At 37.8% G+C, this 18,510-nt stretch overlaps 1 protein-coding gene across 3 annotated transcripts in view; it reads right to left on the bottom strand.

The window, feature by feature from the left end:
* Positions 1 to 18,510, bottom strand: part of LOC124354652 (DNA-directed RNA polymerases I, II, and III subunit RPABC1) — a 52,372-nt gene that overhangs the window by 17,176 nt on the left and 16,686 nt on the right. For all 3 annotated transcript variants that reach the window (XM_046805278.1, XM_046805276.1, XM_046805277.1), the window contains exon 5: positions 4,573 to 4,712. In XM_046805278.1, the coding sequence (XP_046661234.1) occupies positions 4,573 to 4,712 (140 nt within the window). The remainder of the gene's footprint in view (positions 1 to 4,572; positions 4,713 to 18,510) is intronic.

Below are 18,510 nucleotides of genomic sequence, written 5' to 3'. Positions count from 1 at the left end.
GTGAAAACTTTGTAATGCATGAGTGGTGCAGAAAATGTAAAAAAAGGACGAGTTGATGTTCATGATGAAGTTTTTTTTGAAAACCAAAGTTGTACAAGTTTGTTATAAAAGAAGAGTGTTGAAGAAATTGATGAAATAGTTAAAGGCAATTGGATGTTTACCATTAGTGAATTGCCTTATAAATTTCCTGAAATTTCAAGATCTGCCCTCTACCCTATCGTAACAGAACAACTAAGCTACAGGAATATTTGTGCTCAATCGGTTCTAAGGTTCGAAGAGTCTGATAAATGAGTGAATGAAAGAAAATGGTGTTTTATTTTGAACTTATCTCAGTTACAAACTATTTTATAGACAAAGTCTAGATTGGCAGAGCAGTATTTCTTCAGTTATTGTACACTTTTTAGTCCAAAGAAAGAAAAAAAATGACCATCCAATTTCCTACGTGACCCTGAGAAAGTTGAGCTTTTGTAATGATGTGTGTTGTGCAGGGTGACCTCCTTCCATTAACAAGTCTCTTGCTAAGATAAGGAGGCTCTCTGGTTGTAAACATCTTGTGCAAAGTCGAGCACGTCTGCAACCTGCATGTGGCTTCCATAGGAAGGAGATTCCAGAAAGCAGGTTGCATAATCCCACCTTTCAAGATGGTAAAAGTACCGAATGGTAGGGTTTTGTAATTTCTTAATTCTATTAGTCTCCCCCTTGAGATAGTGTTTTCGTACGCACAATAGCAATAGTAGACAGCTGATGGGATAAGTAATTGTACAAGTTGAAGCATGATGGTCTCCGGAAGCAAGTCCCTGAACCTGTACAGGTTTTTTAATCATACCACTGCTTTTTGGACTGTATAGGTGACATAATCAGAAAGAGTGAGGTAGTTATTCTGAGGGCCTATACCAGGTCGTGAGGTCCAATATGCAGGTCTGCGCTTTTGTTTTTATTTCATCTTACACCGTTGTTGACTAATCATTAACAGATTTTCTGTACATAGTAGTTAATGTCTTCAATGGCAGTCTCCATTACTTCACGCTTATAGGCTAAGTGCAGTTGGCAATCATCTGCCTATTGGTGATATGTGCAGTTCATCACACAACTGGGGAGGTCAGCTACATACAGGTTGACAAGAATGGGCCCCAGGCAGCTCCCCTAAGGAACACTGCACAGTTTCATAAAAGGTCCTGAAGTAACACCTCCCAGTTTCGTGACCTGATGTCTGTCTCTATGATACGAGTTCATCCTAGCATTCGAGGTCAAATTGAATCTATAATTTTTAATCTTATCAGTGGGTGACAAATTGATTTAAGGTGTTAGAGCTGTTATAACAAATGGACTTATAACTTTAACCATCTGTATTGGGCCCACCACCATAGATTTTGTGTTCATTACTTTAATATATTCCTCGTTTGCCACTGGTGTGAAATATTCATAAGTAGTTCTCTGAGCTTCCCAAAGTTCATTGTTATTATTATTATTTTATTTGCTTTGCAGCTCAATCGCATTTCAGTGAAACATTTGCTAATTTTCTCAGCACCAATATTTGCTGGTATGCAATTTGTATTTCTGCCTGATATATAAGACCAGAACTGTTTTATATCTTGTTCTATATTTCTATCCCAATCATTGTCGCTCCTTGATTTCCAATATTTACTCATAATTTGTTTTTAGTTTTGTAAGCTCCTTAATCATATAATTTTTCCAAGGAGCATTATTTTTCCGTACCTTTTTACAACAACACGAGCATGCTCATCAAAAACTATGATAATGTTTGATATTATAAATGTCTCTAGTTCATTAATATGCTGTATGCCCCTAATTCCTAGTCCATCTTTCAGCTTCATCAAAGATTTTCTCAAAATTAAATCGAGAGTAATCTCTACATGAGATTATTTTGGACTCACTCTCCTCCTCCTGGATCTAAAGCAGAGTATAAACAACCCTGTGGTCTGATATATTTACCCCTTTGTGGTCTTTTATGGTGGGAATGTCAAGAACACAGTTCTTCTTAATCCCAACTGACCTGTCCACAACGATGTGGTCCAACAAAGTCGCGGAATGGTTTGTTATATCTCTTGTGCTCACTTATAAGTTGGATTGCTTTATGTTTTAAGAGCAATAAATAGTTTGAATCTGGAATATTCCTTGATACAAGATCAATATTTAGATCTTCCAAAAATATAACTGATTTTAAACAGACCGTCAGGTCAACAAATATCACGTGGAAAAAGCACAGGCGGGTATATACAAGGTTGGTAGGCCTTAAACTACATATAGCACAACTTTTACTTTCAAAACAATGTAAATATACTCAATGTCCAGTCTCAATTCACTGCAAGGTACTGTCGCTCACAGATTAAATGTTACTTTATGAACAAACTTTTAAAAACAAACAGAAAGTTACCACATATTTGTGCCAATCACAACTTCAGCAAAATGAAACCGGGCATTGTGTAATTATACAAGGAGTCAGATGGGTAGAGCCATGTTTCTGATACACCATAAAACGTAACATCATAATCCATAACCACAGAACATAACTCATTGAATCCCATATTCAGGGGTCATGTACCCAATTGGGTAACATTAAGATGTTTGTTTCCCTTTCTCACATCTAGTTTTCCAACATCTAGAAGTAGAACAGATTATACTGGTGAAGTGTAACTCAGACATTCTCCTTGCCAACAAACCAGAAAAAACACTTGCTTTAAGGTCTGCCAAAGCCAAAGAAATTACTTTATCAAACAGAGAATCCAGTAAACCCCATTCCTAGCAAGTTCTTTCCTACGATGAACACAAAGCTCAATGAATGGTAGCAGCATTATCTTTTCTTAACGTTATGAAGCTGATTATTTAAAAAAAATTGTGACAGGAGACAAAACATGGGTTCTGTATGACACTCCAGAAACTAAACAAGAACCACAACAACTGTTTCTGTGTTTTGGGACCAGAAAGATGTTCTACATGTGGAATTTTTACAGCCTTGGATCATGATAAATGCAGAAGGATACTGTAAAACATTACGATTGTTGGGAGTCGTTCAGAACAAAGGAAGAGGAATGCTCTCTTGTGGAATTGTCCTTATTCATGACAATCCCTATCCTTACAGTGCTGCTTTGATGAAAAGGCTTCTTGATGAAATTTAAGTGAAATTTTAGACCATCCAGCCTTTAGTACTAACCTAGTGCCATGCGACTTTTATCTGTTCCCTAATTGAAGTGGCTAGGATGGCAGACCTTCTGAAAGCCAAAGGGCAGACCAAACTGACGACACAGTCCAAAACACCATGGAAACCCATCTTGTCAGGAAGAGAGTATTGGAAAGCTTGGAGCCCGGTATGACAAATTGAAAAGTAACCACGTATGTATTTAACTTTTGATAGTAAATTTATACCATTATGATCATTAGTTTTATTTTTATAACAAATTTGAGGATGAAAAAGAACATCTGCCATAACAAAAAGTAAACTTTGAATTCATAAGAATATTTTTTTATGTTCTATACTAAACCAATAGTTTGTAATATTTAGGATAACTAAAGATTATAATTAATAGACCTTAATACATCCTTAACCTTTACTACATCACATGCAACTTAAAAATATTTTTGGCTAAGCAAAAATATGGAGCATCAGCAAGTAAGGTCATGCATGCATGCATGCTTGGTAGTATTATTGTGTTCAGAAGAATGTTAACTTTCAGTTTCAATAAGTTTGCTACCAAAATGTAACGATGTATAAACTAATATAGGTCAGACAGCTACTGTTTTAAAAGCAATGTTCCAGAAAAATTATGCCATCTTGCAAATATTGCTTTTTTTAATCTAGTGACACCAACACCAAAAGGTAGAGCAGTGACACTTTCAAATTACAGAATTTTTATTAATAGGTCAAATACCACCTTATTTATGTGTTTTCTTATACATAAAAGTCTCTATCCTGTATTAGCTGTTCAGATTTGTGTGTGACTTGTGATATTTATTAACTAGGTGTTCTAAATATGTCAGAAAAGTCAAATTATATTTTTGAGACGCCAATGCCACACAAAATTTGTTTGTTTGAAAAATTAAAATGCAGCAAACATTAATTCATGGCTTAATTTAATAAAGGTTAAAGAAAACAAACTGAATTCAAGCAAATTAGAACCAAACGTTTGTGAGTAGATCGCAATGAAAAATGTTCAAGTCACAAAACTGTTGCAATGGATTTTATGGCTCACCCAAATTCTGTTGTTACGTTCAATTTTGTTGTCAACAATAAACCTGTTCTGCAAAACAACAATAAATAGCAGCTGTGAAATAATTTTCAAGTTTTGTTCCCTCACCTCTATTCATAAAATGACAAAAACTTGGTAGCTGCTTCAAAGATATAAAAGTATTGATTAGTATGTACATTTATTTGGCGTAATCTGCAATGGTTCAAAACAATAATAGATACTTTGATTTTATGCTTTTTGAACACTCTGTAGGAATATATTTCATTCAATTTTTCATCGCTTGACTCATGGAGTTGCTCAAAAAGACAACTAACGACTTGAATAAAGAATACTCAGAGTACTGATGTTACTGTATATAAAAGGATACTATCTGTGGAGTAGCTCCTGCTTCTCCTCCGGGGTGAGCACTACGTGTTCCGGGACCAGTTCGTGTTCCGTGATGTTGATAAGCAGCTCAGACTCCAGGAAGTGTTCCAAGATGTACTTGGGAGCCATGTCTACCAGGGACTGAAACATTGAAAGAATGGGTTTACTAGATCTATTATATCTATCTAATAATATAATATACCCATTACAAATAATAATAACATCCATTACAGTTCTGAACTAAAAATAAAAGTGGTGTGATACCGATCCATCTTTCAAAGATGTCAAGTTCTAAAAATCAATTATGTTTAAAAACAATCTTTCCAAAATTACATTTTGAACTAAAAAGCCTGCTTGTATTTAAAAAAAGAATAATTTGTTTTAAATATATATATATATATAAAAGTTAGGATCCCTAAAATTTTAGAAGTACTGTACAGTTCTGCCTATTATATTTTTGTTACAAGGAAAATCAATAAGAAAAGTGTTAGATCAATTTCTTAAAGTAATAGGAAAATTGAACTCTGATATCCTACTTTCTTTAAAGTACTTAGGAAACTCCTACACAGAGTGTTACATATCTTTTGAGTGATATTTTAAAGCATTGTTCCAAAATTGTTTTATTTTAAAGCAAAATAAAAATATCTCTTCCGGCTCAGTTGGAAGAAAGGTAGATTTCACATGTGGATATTGTATCTAAATGTCAAACTAAAGTTGCATTGTTAATTTAGATGTTTTAATACTTGCAAAACATACTGTCAATTTTGGCATGTTAATATCATTGTAACACATTCAAACTTTTAAAAACTCCATAATCTTCAAAACTTACAAGACATAAACTGTTATAAGCATATAATTTTCTTTATAAAAAGTGGACTCAGTTTAGTTAAAATTCACCTGACATTATGTATGTAAAAAATATTCACTTATACACATTGAATTGGATACGTTTAAAACTTTAAATAGAAATAGCCACCAGTTTAAAACCTATGAGTTCCTTTACTTTATGTTTATGCCCTCAGAATCTGGAACTTTTACAGGAGTCAATCAAATTTGAGGATTCTGTTCTCTGATATCCTTGGGGCTGAAAAAATACACCCCAGGAATTATTTCCTAATTTTTCCTGATTATCTAAAAGGATTAGGTATGCTGTTCCTTTTTGTCTCATTTTTATGAGTCTTCTGGCGTACGATTCAATTGCCATGACTTCCGTTTGGAAGAACGTGTGTTTTCCCAGGGGCACTGCTAAGTTTACTCCAGATCCGTATATATAAAATCCAACTAACAGGTTCTTATTGGTAATAAGACTGATACCTATGGTATAATAAAACTGTTAAAAAAAGATGTCCCGAAGCCAATGAAGAAAAAAATGGAAAAAGGAAATGTAGTCTCTCACTAAAAAAAGGAAAGTAAATAAATGTCCTGCAAGACAAGAGGATTGTTGCCCTTCTTTCCACCAATCATCCTGCAATAATGGTGGGGTGGTGAAACGGGGAGTTACAACCAAAAGGCCTAATGTTGTGGTAGACTATAACGACACTATAGGTGGAGTGGATCGTGTAAACTAGCACGGTTCCACCTACACTTCCACTAGGAAAAGAGGAAAAAAGTATATTTTCATCTTATTGACCTCTGTATGTGTAGAAAGCATTATGTCCTTTACATAAAATGTGATGGCCAACTTAGCCCCCTTCAGTTCAGACTGGAAGTAACCAAAAGAACAATGGAAATGCACTTGAGCGAATACATGAAGGTGAAACAGGGACGACCAAGTAAGGCTGACTAAATGTCATTTCCCTGAATACATTCCAGCCACGGCAGGGAAGGACCACCCTACTCGTCACTGTGTAATTTGCAGCAGAGTATGGGACACACACGGTAAGAATATCTGCAGGGTATCCAGATACCATTGCCCAGACTGCAGTGTTGCTTTATGTGTAACTCCATGTTTCTGCATATACAATACCGCTGTTGACATAACACTTTTTCATTACTACCTGTTATAGACTAATGTTTCATCTTTTCATGTTGGTCATGTAGCCGTGTCAATGATTTCGATAATATACATTTTCTCAATACAGAACTCATAAATGTGTTAATTATTTCTCCCAGTACTGTTTTAACAAAAATTATTTTAAAATGATGTGTCAAAGTATATGTAAAAGTAAATGTTTCGTATATAGATAGTATAGAGATAATATATCATGAGAAATATTTTTTCATTATAATTTTATCTTCACGCTTTTACTTTTACAGATATTATTTTGGTATAAATTTTATAAATATATATATATAAAATGTATGTATATATACCTAAATACCAGACTGGATAACACGTCACAACATATTGTTGCTGTTTTTACCTTTATAACCAATATTTCAGTGTGTACCATTAAAGTGGAATGTTTCTGTTAATTATTTATGATCCACAATTAAAATTACTTCAACCCTCCTACAATTATTAGGTTTTCATAAATAATGTAAACTTAGACAAATTTAATCTGCGATAATGTGTGGACGATCACTTTGAAATTAATAATGTTTTTTTATTCAGCAAATACAGAGTATCATAGAACAAACAGTCCACAAATCATACATTTACTAAGGCGAGACCAGTTTTGCCAGTAAGTTGTGAAGTTATGTCAAAATTCGGCTGACTGAACAAGCAAATTTTAACCACTTGATAGTCTTATTATTTTGTAAAAAACGTTCCGTTTCGGTCATGTTTTTTATTGATGAAATAAAAAAAACAATAGTGACCTAATTGTTTAGTAATAATGAATGAAGATTAACTCCTTGCCTAACTTGTACAGTGGAGAGTAGGTTTGTTACTAACAGTATATTATAAGGCTGGATAGTATTTACTCTAATATACAAATAAATTTTATTCATAAAAACTAGCAGTTACCTGCGGTTTTACACGCAATCCTCGAATGTTAAATAAAACTTTGAGTAGTTTCTCGGACTTCAACAAATATTAAAAAAAAGAATAGCTGAATTGGTCTAGCTGGTCTTGAGATTAGCGCTTAACAAAACATTTAGTGTTTCATTTTTATTTATAAGATATTTAAAATCACGTATTTTGTGGACATTTCGTATTTCAATCTTCACAGTTTTTACTTAAGCCTAATTACAAAGTTGTCTACATTTCTGACTTTAAATATCTGTTATTACAAATGGGGTGATGAAAAATATTTCTGGTTCTTGTTTATTCAGAGATGCTAACTTAAATAGATACGAATTTAATGTAAATAAATATTTTCAAACCATAAAATTGATTGCAGTGGCTTAATCTTTGTAACCCAACAAACTATAAACATATTGTTAGTTTAGTATGGTTGTTTTGTAACATTCTATTGCCACAATCTCTACTGTTATTGTAAACGGCATTCTTATTTTTAAAAACATAATGTATTTTTATTATAAGGAATGCAGGCTTTCATTTGTTTGTACCATAAATGAGCAGTTAAATCGGATTGCTTCTTTTTATTGCCGGTCATTCCAAGTGCTTATTTATGTTAAAAACAAACTTTTGTTTATTAAAAGTTGTTACGTGAACAGTTATCATGAGCATGCATACTGGCACTTATATTTATACTGGTCAAGGTTTCTTACTGGTTCAAAATTCATATTCATCCCAGTCCTCCAGACCTGAGAGCTCATGTTTTCCTCTGGGAAACACCAAGACTTCTTTTGATGGCAGATTATATCCTTATCTCTAAATTCTATAAGATCTTCTATAGAAGAAAACAAATTTTAATATCTATGCAAAAGAACTCATTAAGTATTCCACCAGTATAATTTATTCGTAATAATTACATGATTGTGATCAAAAATTACAATTAATTGTTATATACTGTATTTTAAACTGAATTATTGATCTTCAAAATTATTTTCTACCTTTTTAAAACGCAGTACCATATTCTTCTTTTGATCGTTTGAATATAATTTTTATTTTAAAAGAAAAGAAAGTCCACATAAGTTATTAGGTTAACAAAAAAAAGTGTAATTCTCAGCCAAAACATTTAGATTCTATATTTTCATCAATCATTGAAATAATAAGTTTGTCACAAATGTTATGAGTTCATTCTTATAGCAGTATATTATAATGTTCATGTATTTTGTACATAAAAAGCCTAGGAATATTTATTTTATTCAAAGATTTATTGGCAATATTTTTAAACAATATTTATTTGTACATGAGAGTTTAATGGAACAGAAAAATTAAATCCCACATTGTTATTTATTTCCAAGGATACCACTTGTCTTACTAAAAAGATTCACTCTGCAAGTGGATGTTCTTCTAGATTCTCTTGCTAACACTAATCTCCAAAGGAAATCAAGAAGGAAGGCTTAATACTCTTGAACAGGTAATCCAACAGTTCTTTCTTTGTTGCCAGTTTCTTTTTGTTGAAGAGACTACAAAAGAGTGTTGTACAGGAAGAGGACACCAAGAAGAAAGTACTCAAGGGCTGCACGAGAGGGGAAGACGTCCTGAATAGAAGCCAATCGGAGATCTACATCAACCACTGCCACATCAAAAAGGTTGAAAGACCTTAAGAGCGTTTTACCTGTGTTACTGAACATCAAAGCCTAGAGACTTCTTTGAAGAATCTAATCAGATCTCTCTGCTGCCCTCAAGATCAAATTGAGTCAAATACGTTTCGAGATCGTTTTAACACATCATTAAAATCTGGGTTAAAATAAACAAATCATACCAAAGCATTGTGACATGCATAAGTCAGAAATCACAACCACCATGTTGTGTGTCAACTTCACTAACTCTACAACATGCACTTGTTAAAAACACAACACCAATTATTAAAACTGAACTACTGAATACAGGTCATAATAGGTCTGCTTCCACCGACCAACCACCTACAACTAACCAGAGGCCACTAAGCAGTAGTTACGGCAGAAACAATATAGTAGCAAAAAGGAGGGAATGGGAGTGGGTCTTGTTATTGGTTCATTCTAGATGAACTTCTTAAAGCCATACTGTGACTCCACATTGGTTTATTACAAATGACTGCTTGATACTTTTGGTTTTCTTTTCAGTTAATTTTTCAGAATTAGCAACTAAAGCAGTCTAATCTCGACTGCTGGTTGATTGATTGGATGGTCTGCTAATTTAATATATGAAGCCTTGATTAATTTCCTTTTAAAGAAGTGAGGTTCCTAACGTATCTATAATATAAAAATGAAACTGTTCGTGTGTAACAGCATCACTCACAAACGGCTGGACGGATTCGCCTAATTTTTTTTTTAATTTGTTCGTCTTGATCTGTAGAAGGTTATAGGATACTTTTTATCCCTTTCCCGATTCAGGATTCCGCCCCACTGGTTACAGAAATACCCGTAAGAAATGCATTGCAGCAAACATATGTTATTAAGTGAAAGAGTCTTTTCAAATTTTTAATCAGCTGTTCTTTGTTCAGCCAGCTACTCTAAGAATTATATTTATTTATAACAGTTGCAATTCTTTAAATATAATAACTACTGGAAACAGACAAACCAGGATATAAAAAACTGAATCAGCTCATTTTCAGAGCACCTGACAACTCTTTAAATTAAATATAATAACTACTGGAAACAGACAAACCAGGATACAAAAAACTGATTTACTCAATTTTATAACAGTTGACAACTCTTTAAATATAACAACTACTGGAAACAGACAAACCAGGATATAAAAAACTGAATCTGCTCATTTTTAGAACACCTGACAATTCTTAAAATAATAACCATATATTGACAACTTCAAGATTTTAACTGAACCCTGACAACACTACAATAGCAATAAATATTGATTTTTATATTTATTACTATATTGACAAAATTCTCAGATAAATACTTGTTATTTATTCTTACCTGTTGACAATCCCTACTGCAACTCAGAACTGCAATAACACCAAACATCTGTGCTGCATATTGCCACCACTAAATTGAAGGAGCAGAAATCATTACTTCGCTGTTTTATCCGTTCACACAGCCCCACTGTAAAAGGACACCAGATAATGCCAAACACCAGAGCAAAGGCTCGAAACTACCCCTGTGGAGAGTGTGGTATTGGGGTAAAATACTCCAGTATTTTATGCACAGGCACCTGCAACCTCTGGTACCATGGTGGTTGTGTGAATCTTACAGAAAGACAAGTGACAAAACTCACAAAGAAAGAGATATCAAACTGGAAATGCAGAAACTGCAACATCTCTCCTCCATCCCCAACCAAAACCCTCCTTGAATCTAACCAAGTTATGAATAATCTCCCAATACTAGACAACCCCGAATTAACCACTATACTTCACATAGACCGTGCACCACTATCAAGAGCAGAGGAAGTTTTCCAAGGCACCGGTGAAGAACATTTCCAACCTAACATAAAAGAAAAGCTCTGCTGCTCCACCCCCAAAACACAAGGGTTAACTGTGAGCAGTACCGGCCTAGCAAACAACTCATTAAAAGAAGAATTGGAGCACAGTCTCACTGAAAACAAATCGTTTGCAAATGACACTCATACTATCGTGGAGAAAATACAAAATCTAATAAATCCTGAGGAAGCCAATCTCAATTTGTCTTTATCTCTTGCAGCTGAGGCAGGCAGTGTCCTTCTACAGGAGAATACAAAGCTAAAAGCAGAAAACAATAAGCTGCTTGAAAAATGCATGAGACTCGAGGCGGAGCTGGCAGATACTTCAGAAAAGACAGAGAAAATGGAGCTAACTGAAGAAAAATACAGAAGCAAAGTCGAGAATTTACACCAAGAACTGGCAAAGTTACAGAGCCAGCTAGACAAGGAGAGAAATAACCAAACAAAGCTCCAAGAATTTTTTGAAGAACAAGACAACAACCAACGCAAACTTATTGACAATCTAGAGAAAACAATTTTTAACTTAGAAAAAACTATAAAAGAACTCACTTCCAAATCGGAGTCAATAAAATCAGTAATCCCTCAAGCTACCAATCGGGACGTTGGTATTCAAACAAGCTCACATACAGGAGAGACTCTCTTACCATTGATAACAATTACTGAATTGACTGCCCTTAAAAGAAGGCAATATGAAACTGAGTGTGAAATACAAAAATTAAAAGAACAAGTTGGGAAAACTTGCTCTCAAACCCCAAATCCCCACAAAATGACATCACATCTAAGTCAGAAAAATAACTGCTCTAAATTTAATGTATCAAAAAAAATCTCCAAAAACAAAAAGAAGACTCAGTTCAGTGTAGCATTGCAAGTTGCCAAATGCAAGGAGGCTGCAACACCCCAAGGACAGGACTCAAGAAAACAACCAGGGCGACAAGCCTCTGAAACGAGTCCTCTGACGACACCAACATCACCAATGCCTGGCCTTAAAATAACTTCAGCTTCCACATCTTCCCATAAGATCTCAAGATCACCACCAGCTTTAGCAAAAATCAGAAAAGAAGGAGAAAGTATCGAGGAGTTCTTCAACCGTCACATTGATGAGTACAAGGACAATATTAACATTTATAAAGACAAGGTAAAAAAATACGGCAAACCCTCTGCATTATGTGAAACTGCCACCTCATATATGCCTAACCAGTCTCCTACACAACCAGGATCTCAGACTCAAACCTCTTCACAGGATGCGACCCACCAACTTGACACTTTTTTAGACAAAACCAAAATCAAGTCCACAAGGACATAGCTGAGCCGAAATTAGCAACAGCACAAGAACCAAAAATAAATCAAAATCCCCAAAATATAAATTCTTCCAAACCTAGAAATAAGCACCAGAAACTTATGATTGCACACCAAAATATTGACGGCCTTCAGAACAAAACCGACAGACTTGCTCATTTTCTCCACAACAACAAACCAGACTTACTAATACTTACTGAGCATGGCTTAAACAACGAAAAGCTGGAGAGCACTAGAATCCTTGGCTACAGACTTATAGGCAGCTTTAATAGACAACAACACAGAAAAGGTGGAGTGGCTGTCTTTGCAAACTTAAACCTTAAAAATAAAATTACAGTAATATCCTTATCAGGAACCACATCAGAACTTATATGTGAAACCATCCTTCTAAAAATTGAGATGAAACAAGGATTCTTGCACCTTTTAGGTTTATACAGGCCACCTAGTAGCAACTTGGAAGAAGCATTAGATATTTTATCATCTGAATTGGACAAAATAACATCTTTTAAAAACCCGGTACTCGTAATAGGGGATGTCAATGTAGACAACCTGGTGGCAAGCAACGACAGAAGAAACTTGGACGATATGATTCACGGCTATGGACTGAGCAGACTTCACCTACCCCCTACAAGAATAACCAGTCACAGCAAGACTTCTATAGATTTCATATGCACCAACATTAACGAAACTGAAATATCAACCAGAGTGCTAAAAACAGGCCTCTCAGATCACACTGCCCAGTTATGCTTTATCTCTACAAACATGACAAGCCCCACGCAGACACAATCATACAGAAGACAATTTAACACAAGAACCGTAGAAGAACTGAGGTATAATCTACAAACACAGGACTGGTCACAAGTTATGCTCACAGACAATGTGGATGCTGCTTATAAAGCGTTTCATGGGATCCTCCAATCTGCAATGAACATAGCCTGCCCTCTCAAAATAGTAAAACATAAAAGAAATCCCACCAAGAATATATGGGATGATGAAAGCCAGGCGCTAAAAAACGCATACTTAGAGGCACTAAATCGAGAACACATTACGGGCCATCCTGACGACAAAAAAGAAACAGCCCAAAGGAAAAAATCCTACGACTTAAAACTAAAAACCCTAAGAAAACAGCTTAACTCCTCCTACATTGAAAGATCTGACAACAAATCAAAAGCCATGTGGAAAGTGATTAATAATGAAAGAAAAGAGAGATTAGAAAAAACTCAATTTGAATGCTTAAACATACAGGACTACGCATCAGACTCTCCAATAGACATTGCCAATTACTTAAATAGCTTCTTTGCTACAATTGCTGACAGAACACTTGATACCAAAGGAAATGAACAACGAACAACACACACAATAGAACCAAATTACATACCCCAAATACCAAGACTAATTTTCCAGGAGACAAATGAAATAGAAGTCGGAAACATCATAGACACCTTAAAATCAAAAACATCAACAGGAGACGATGAAATATCTTCTAAATTGGTCAAACAATGCAAACATGAAATTATCACTCCACTAACAACTATTATAAACAAATCACTTTTACAAGGGACTTTTCCCAGCGGGTTGAAACTCGCAAAAATTTATCCAAAATATAAGACTGGAGCAACTGACGAAGCCACCAGTTATCGGCCAATCTCACTTATCTCCACTTTTTCCAAAATCCTGGAGCGAGTAGTGCTAACTAGACTACTGGACCATCTCAAACAGCACCACCTTCTTACTCCGAGACAACATGGTTTTGTAAAAGACAGATCTACAGCAACAGCACTGGTCCAACTAATTGAAACCATCATTGATAAATTGGAAGCAGGATATATAGCCACAAGTATACTTTTGGACTTTACCAAGGCCTTCGATTGTCTAGACCACAAGCTCATTACAAAAAAACTGCAAACTCTGGGAATCATTGACAAAGAAATAGACTGGTTCAAAAGCTACCTCAGCAATAGGACACAGATTGTGGAAATTACTTACACTACACACAACACGGTCAAAAAAGTAAAATCTGAACCACTATCAGTAAGCAGAGGAGTGCCGCAAGGCTCTGTTCTTGGACCCGTCTTGTATATCCTTCTGACTAGCGACTTTCCAGAATACCTTCAAAACCAGTGTGAAATGGTAATGTACGCCGATGATACAGCCCTTATTGTAGCAAACAAAAACAAAGATCAACTAGACATTGACTCCTTTGTAGCTTTTAATATGGCTAAACAATATTGCAACCTAAATGATTTGGTTTTAAATGAATCAAAAACCCAACAACTAATTTTTACAGCTACTCAAAATAACTATCATGGTCTCCCAGAAGTAACTACAATAGAATTCGGAAAATATTTAGGACTCACCTTGGACCGAAATTTATCTTGGGAACCACACATCAACCAGCTCTGTCAAAAACTAAATAGCAGTCTTTACGCAATAAGGAGAATTGCACAAATCAGCAACACTGATGTAGCTATGACAGCATACTACTCGTTGTTTGAATCTCACTTGAGATACGGCCTGATAGCCTGGGGAGGCACGACAATCTCAAATCTCCAAAGGGTACTGGTTCTACAAAAAAGGACAATTAGAGCTCTAAAAGGACTAGGACCACTTGACACATGCCGAACAGCCTTCAAAGAACTGAGAATTCTGACTGTAGTAGGACTCTACATCCAAGAGACAATCCTCTATACAATCAAATCAGGACAAGCAAGGACTGGAGACGGACACTCCTATAACACCAGACACAGGAGCAACTTTCTCCTAAATCAACATCATCTCAGCTTATTTGAGAGGAAACCTTCTTATCGAGGAGCAATGTTCTTCAACATTCTACCTGAATCCCTAAGAAGACTGCCAGAAAAAAACTTCAAAGCCTCCTTGAGAAACTGGCTACTGGAGCGACCAATTTACACAATCCAAGAATTTGTACAATGTAGAACACACAATTTTTGACAAACACTAACTCATACACCAATTGTAACATAAACATGACTTTTGCCCTGTTCTCCAAGAATATGTGCAATAAAGAATATTCTATTCTATTCTTTGTAAACATATATAATGCGACAAAAAATATATTTATATATAAATTTCTTTACACTTATAGTTTTAAAGCATAGAGTAAGCTTAAGAGAAACGACAAATTTTGTTTAAACTGTTTCTGCAATCATAATATATAAAAATGAATGTTTGTGTGTTTGTCCTTTATAGACTCAGAAACTATTGGACCGATCACTATGAAAATTTGTATTTTTCTATGTAGAAGGTTTATACGCAATGCCCATTGATGTAACTAACCACCAGGCTGTACTGCAAGATATAAAAGTTATCAAAGCGCCTGCACATTATAAACTGCAATTACAACACAGTAGTTACGTATATTAAAATATCCAAACACTATTTGAAGGCAAAGAAATATACGGGCAAAGCTTAAGAGACGCGTGCGAAGCCGCGGGAAACAGCTAGTTATATTATATAACGTATTTCCTAACGCACCCCAATCCCACGGTGTGAGGCGACCCGTGCCTAAGGGATGCATGGCGCAGGGGTTGTGCGTCGTAAACGGAGCCCTTGGGGGTTGGGCGCCCTCCCAAGCGTAAATAGCCTTACCTGGTCATGTGGGGCTCTGGCTGGGTGGACCGTTATTTCCTCGGTACTCGTGGGACCTTTTATGGATTCTTTCAATAACAAACAAAAAACACCAACAGATTTAGATCTGGAAGAACTGCAATGGGCAGTGCATCCGGCACCCAGGCCTTGGATGTATCTGCCTGTTCCTCTAGCGCTACCACCATCGACGACGATGTAGTACTCGATGATGCTAGCGGAAGGGTTGAGTCCATGGACACAGACACTGGAGCATGTGTAATGGACTACAACCTTAAGCTCCCCTTTAAACTGCACAAGCGTTGGGCGATGGAGCAGAAGAAGGCCGACGGCACCTGGCTTCCGGACAGTCAATGGAGGAGGCAAATGGGCAAGATGTCGGCCAACGAAAGAAGGAAGATGAAGAAACAGAGGGAGGCAGCACCGGAGGCAACTGCAGGTGCGGTCTCTACTCCTAGTGGGAAGACAGGGCGCTCGGGCGGTTCTTCGGCGGAAAAACCCCTGCCGAAGAGGCGCCCGACCGCACCTCCTGAGCAAGCAGAGCGTGCGAGGAGTACCAATCCCTCAACGGAGGAGGGATTGGGAGAAACATTCAGGCAGGTTCTGATGGGACATAAGCTAGTCTTGGTCCCTGCGAACTTTCCTGAGAGGCGCCTCTCAGAGGAGGAGGCTATGGAGCTTCGGGGGCGCATTCTCGACGAGGTATTCTCAGCAGAGGGTGTGTGCCTGCAGTTCATGATGTGTTTCCCGGAAAGGGGGGCTCTCGTCATGCTGTGTGGCAGTGAAGAAACCAGGGATGGGCTGCGGGGTCTGGCTCCGGGGCTGGGGATCGGTGGCCCTGGGGGAATAGGGGTGATCTGTGGGGACTACAAAGACCTCATAAGATCTACCAAGGACTTCCTAAGGGTTGATGGTCCCATGGCTGAGAAGGACTCTGTGACCATTCTCAAGGCCATAAATAAACAGAATGCTGGGATCTCTGTGTCGGACTGGAGGATTGTTGGAGATGTCCACACAGGAAATTCCAGAACACTCGTAATTTTAATAGATGAACAATCTTCAGCCACTCTTAAGGGGAGGGGCTGGAGGGTGTTCATTGGTGTGGAGCAGGTCCAGCTGAGGGCGCGGGGTGGGGCGGCTGATCATGGGGATCAAGGTTCTTCAGATCAGCAGCACAATAAGGCTGCCTCGGCTGTATTCTGCAGACGCTTCCTGTCGGAAGATTTTCATGTGGCTCTGATACAGGAACCTTGGATCAGCAAGGGAAAAATATCAGGGCTTTCAATGACAGGGGTGAAAATTGTAAGTGTCCAGGTTGAAAATGCCAGGACATGTATTGTTGTAAGCAACAAGGTGGACAGCATTCCTGTTCTGGAATTTTGTTGCAGGGATCTCGCCACAGTCAGGCTGATGGTGGCTGGTACTGGACGAGCCCTGCTAGTTGCATCATCATATCTACCGTATGATGATGCGGAGTCCACGCCCTCCACGGAACTGGCTGCCTTGGTGGACCATGTTGGGAGGAGTGGAGCGGAACTGGTGGTGGGATGCGACGCCAACTCGCACAACGAGGCTTGGGGCAGCACCAATACCAATAACAGAGGTAAGTTACTTCTAGAATATATAATGTCCCGTATTCTAATGATTGCAAATGTGGGAAATGTGCCCACGTTTCGCACGAGGACAAGAAGGGAGGTGCTAGATGTGACCATGATGTCGGAGGGTATGGCTGGTCGGATGCATGGCTGGCATGTGTCTGACGAGCCTTCCCTCTCTGATCATGATCACATCTGTTTTAAGATCGGTGAACAGATGCTGGAAAAAGTTCAGTATAGGAATCCGAGGAACACAAACTGGGTATCATACAAGGAAAACCTCAGGGCACGGCTGGATTCTGATTCCACTAATGGGAAACGGATTCACAGCGCGGCGCAGCTTGACGAATCTGCTGACGGTCTAACTTCTGCGATTGTCGGCTCCTTCGATCTCAGCTGCCCGGTTATCAACAAAAATAGATCAAAGGTAGCCTGGTGGAGATCTGAACTGGCCTCTTTGAGGAAGAGGGTCAGGGCTCTATTCAGGAGAGCCAAAACTTGGGGCACTTGGGACACCTACCATGAGGCTCTTGCACTGTACAACCACAAGGTTCGTAGGGCTAAGAGGTTAGCCTGGAAGAAGCTCTGCACCGATATTGACAGTGTGCAGGGCTGTGCAAGGCTGCAAAAGATATTGGCAAAGAATCCCATCTCGCCGCTTGGTAGTCTCAAGGACGATCAAGGTGTTTACATTACTGAGCCGGAAGGAGTTCTGAAAGTTATGATGGGAACACACTTCCCGGACTGTATTGTTCATGAGGGTGAACAACCACCCGAAAGTGGGGGGAGACATGCGGGTCGCGCCACCCATTTGCAGGAGTCTGGCGCACTGTATTGTTACCTTCAGTAGGATTGAGTGGGCTATTAACTCATTCAGTCCTTACAAGGGTCCTGGGGGCGACGGGGTGAGACCGGTTTGCTTGCAGCGGGGATTGGACATTCTCCTTCCCCAGCTGTGCAGACTGTTCAGAGCCTCCGTGGCTCTCAGGTACATCCCACTATCGGAGACTGTCCATAGTGGTGTTCATACCGAAGCAGGGGAGGGCGGGCATGGATCGGCCGAAGTCTTTCA

The sequence above is a fragment of the Homalodisca vitripennis genome, chromosome 2 (genome assembly GCF_021130785.1).
Source record: "Homalodisca vitripennis isolate AUS2020 chromosome 2, UT_GWSS_2.1, whole genome shotgun sequence".
Classification (NCBI taxonomy): Eukaryota; Metazoa; Arthropoda; class Insecta; order Hemiptera; family Cicadellidae; genus Homalodisca; species Homalodisca vitripennis.
The sequence above is the reverse complement of the archived record's forward strand: the minus strand, read 5'-3'. Positions and strand labels throughout refer to the sequence as shown.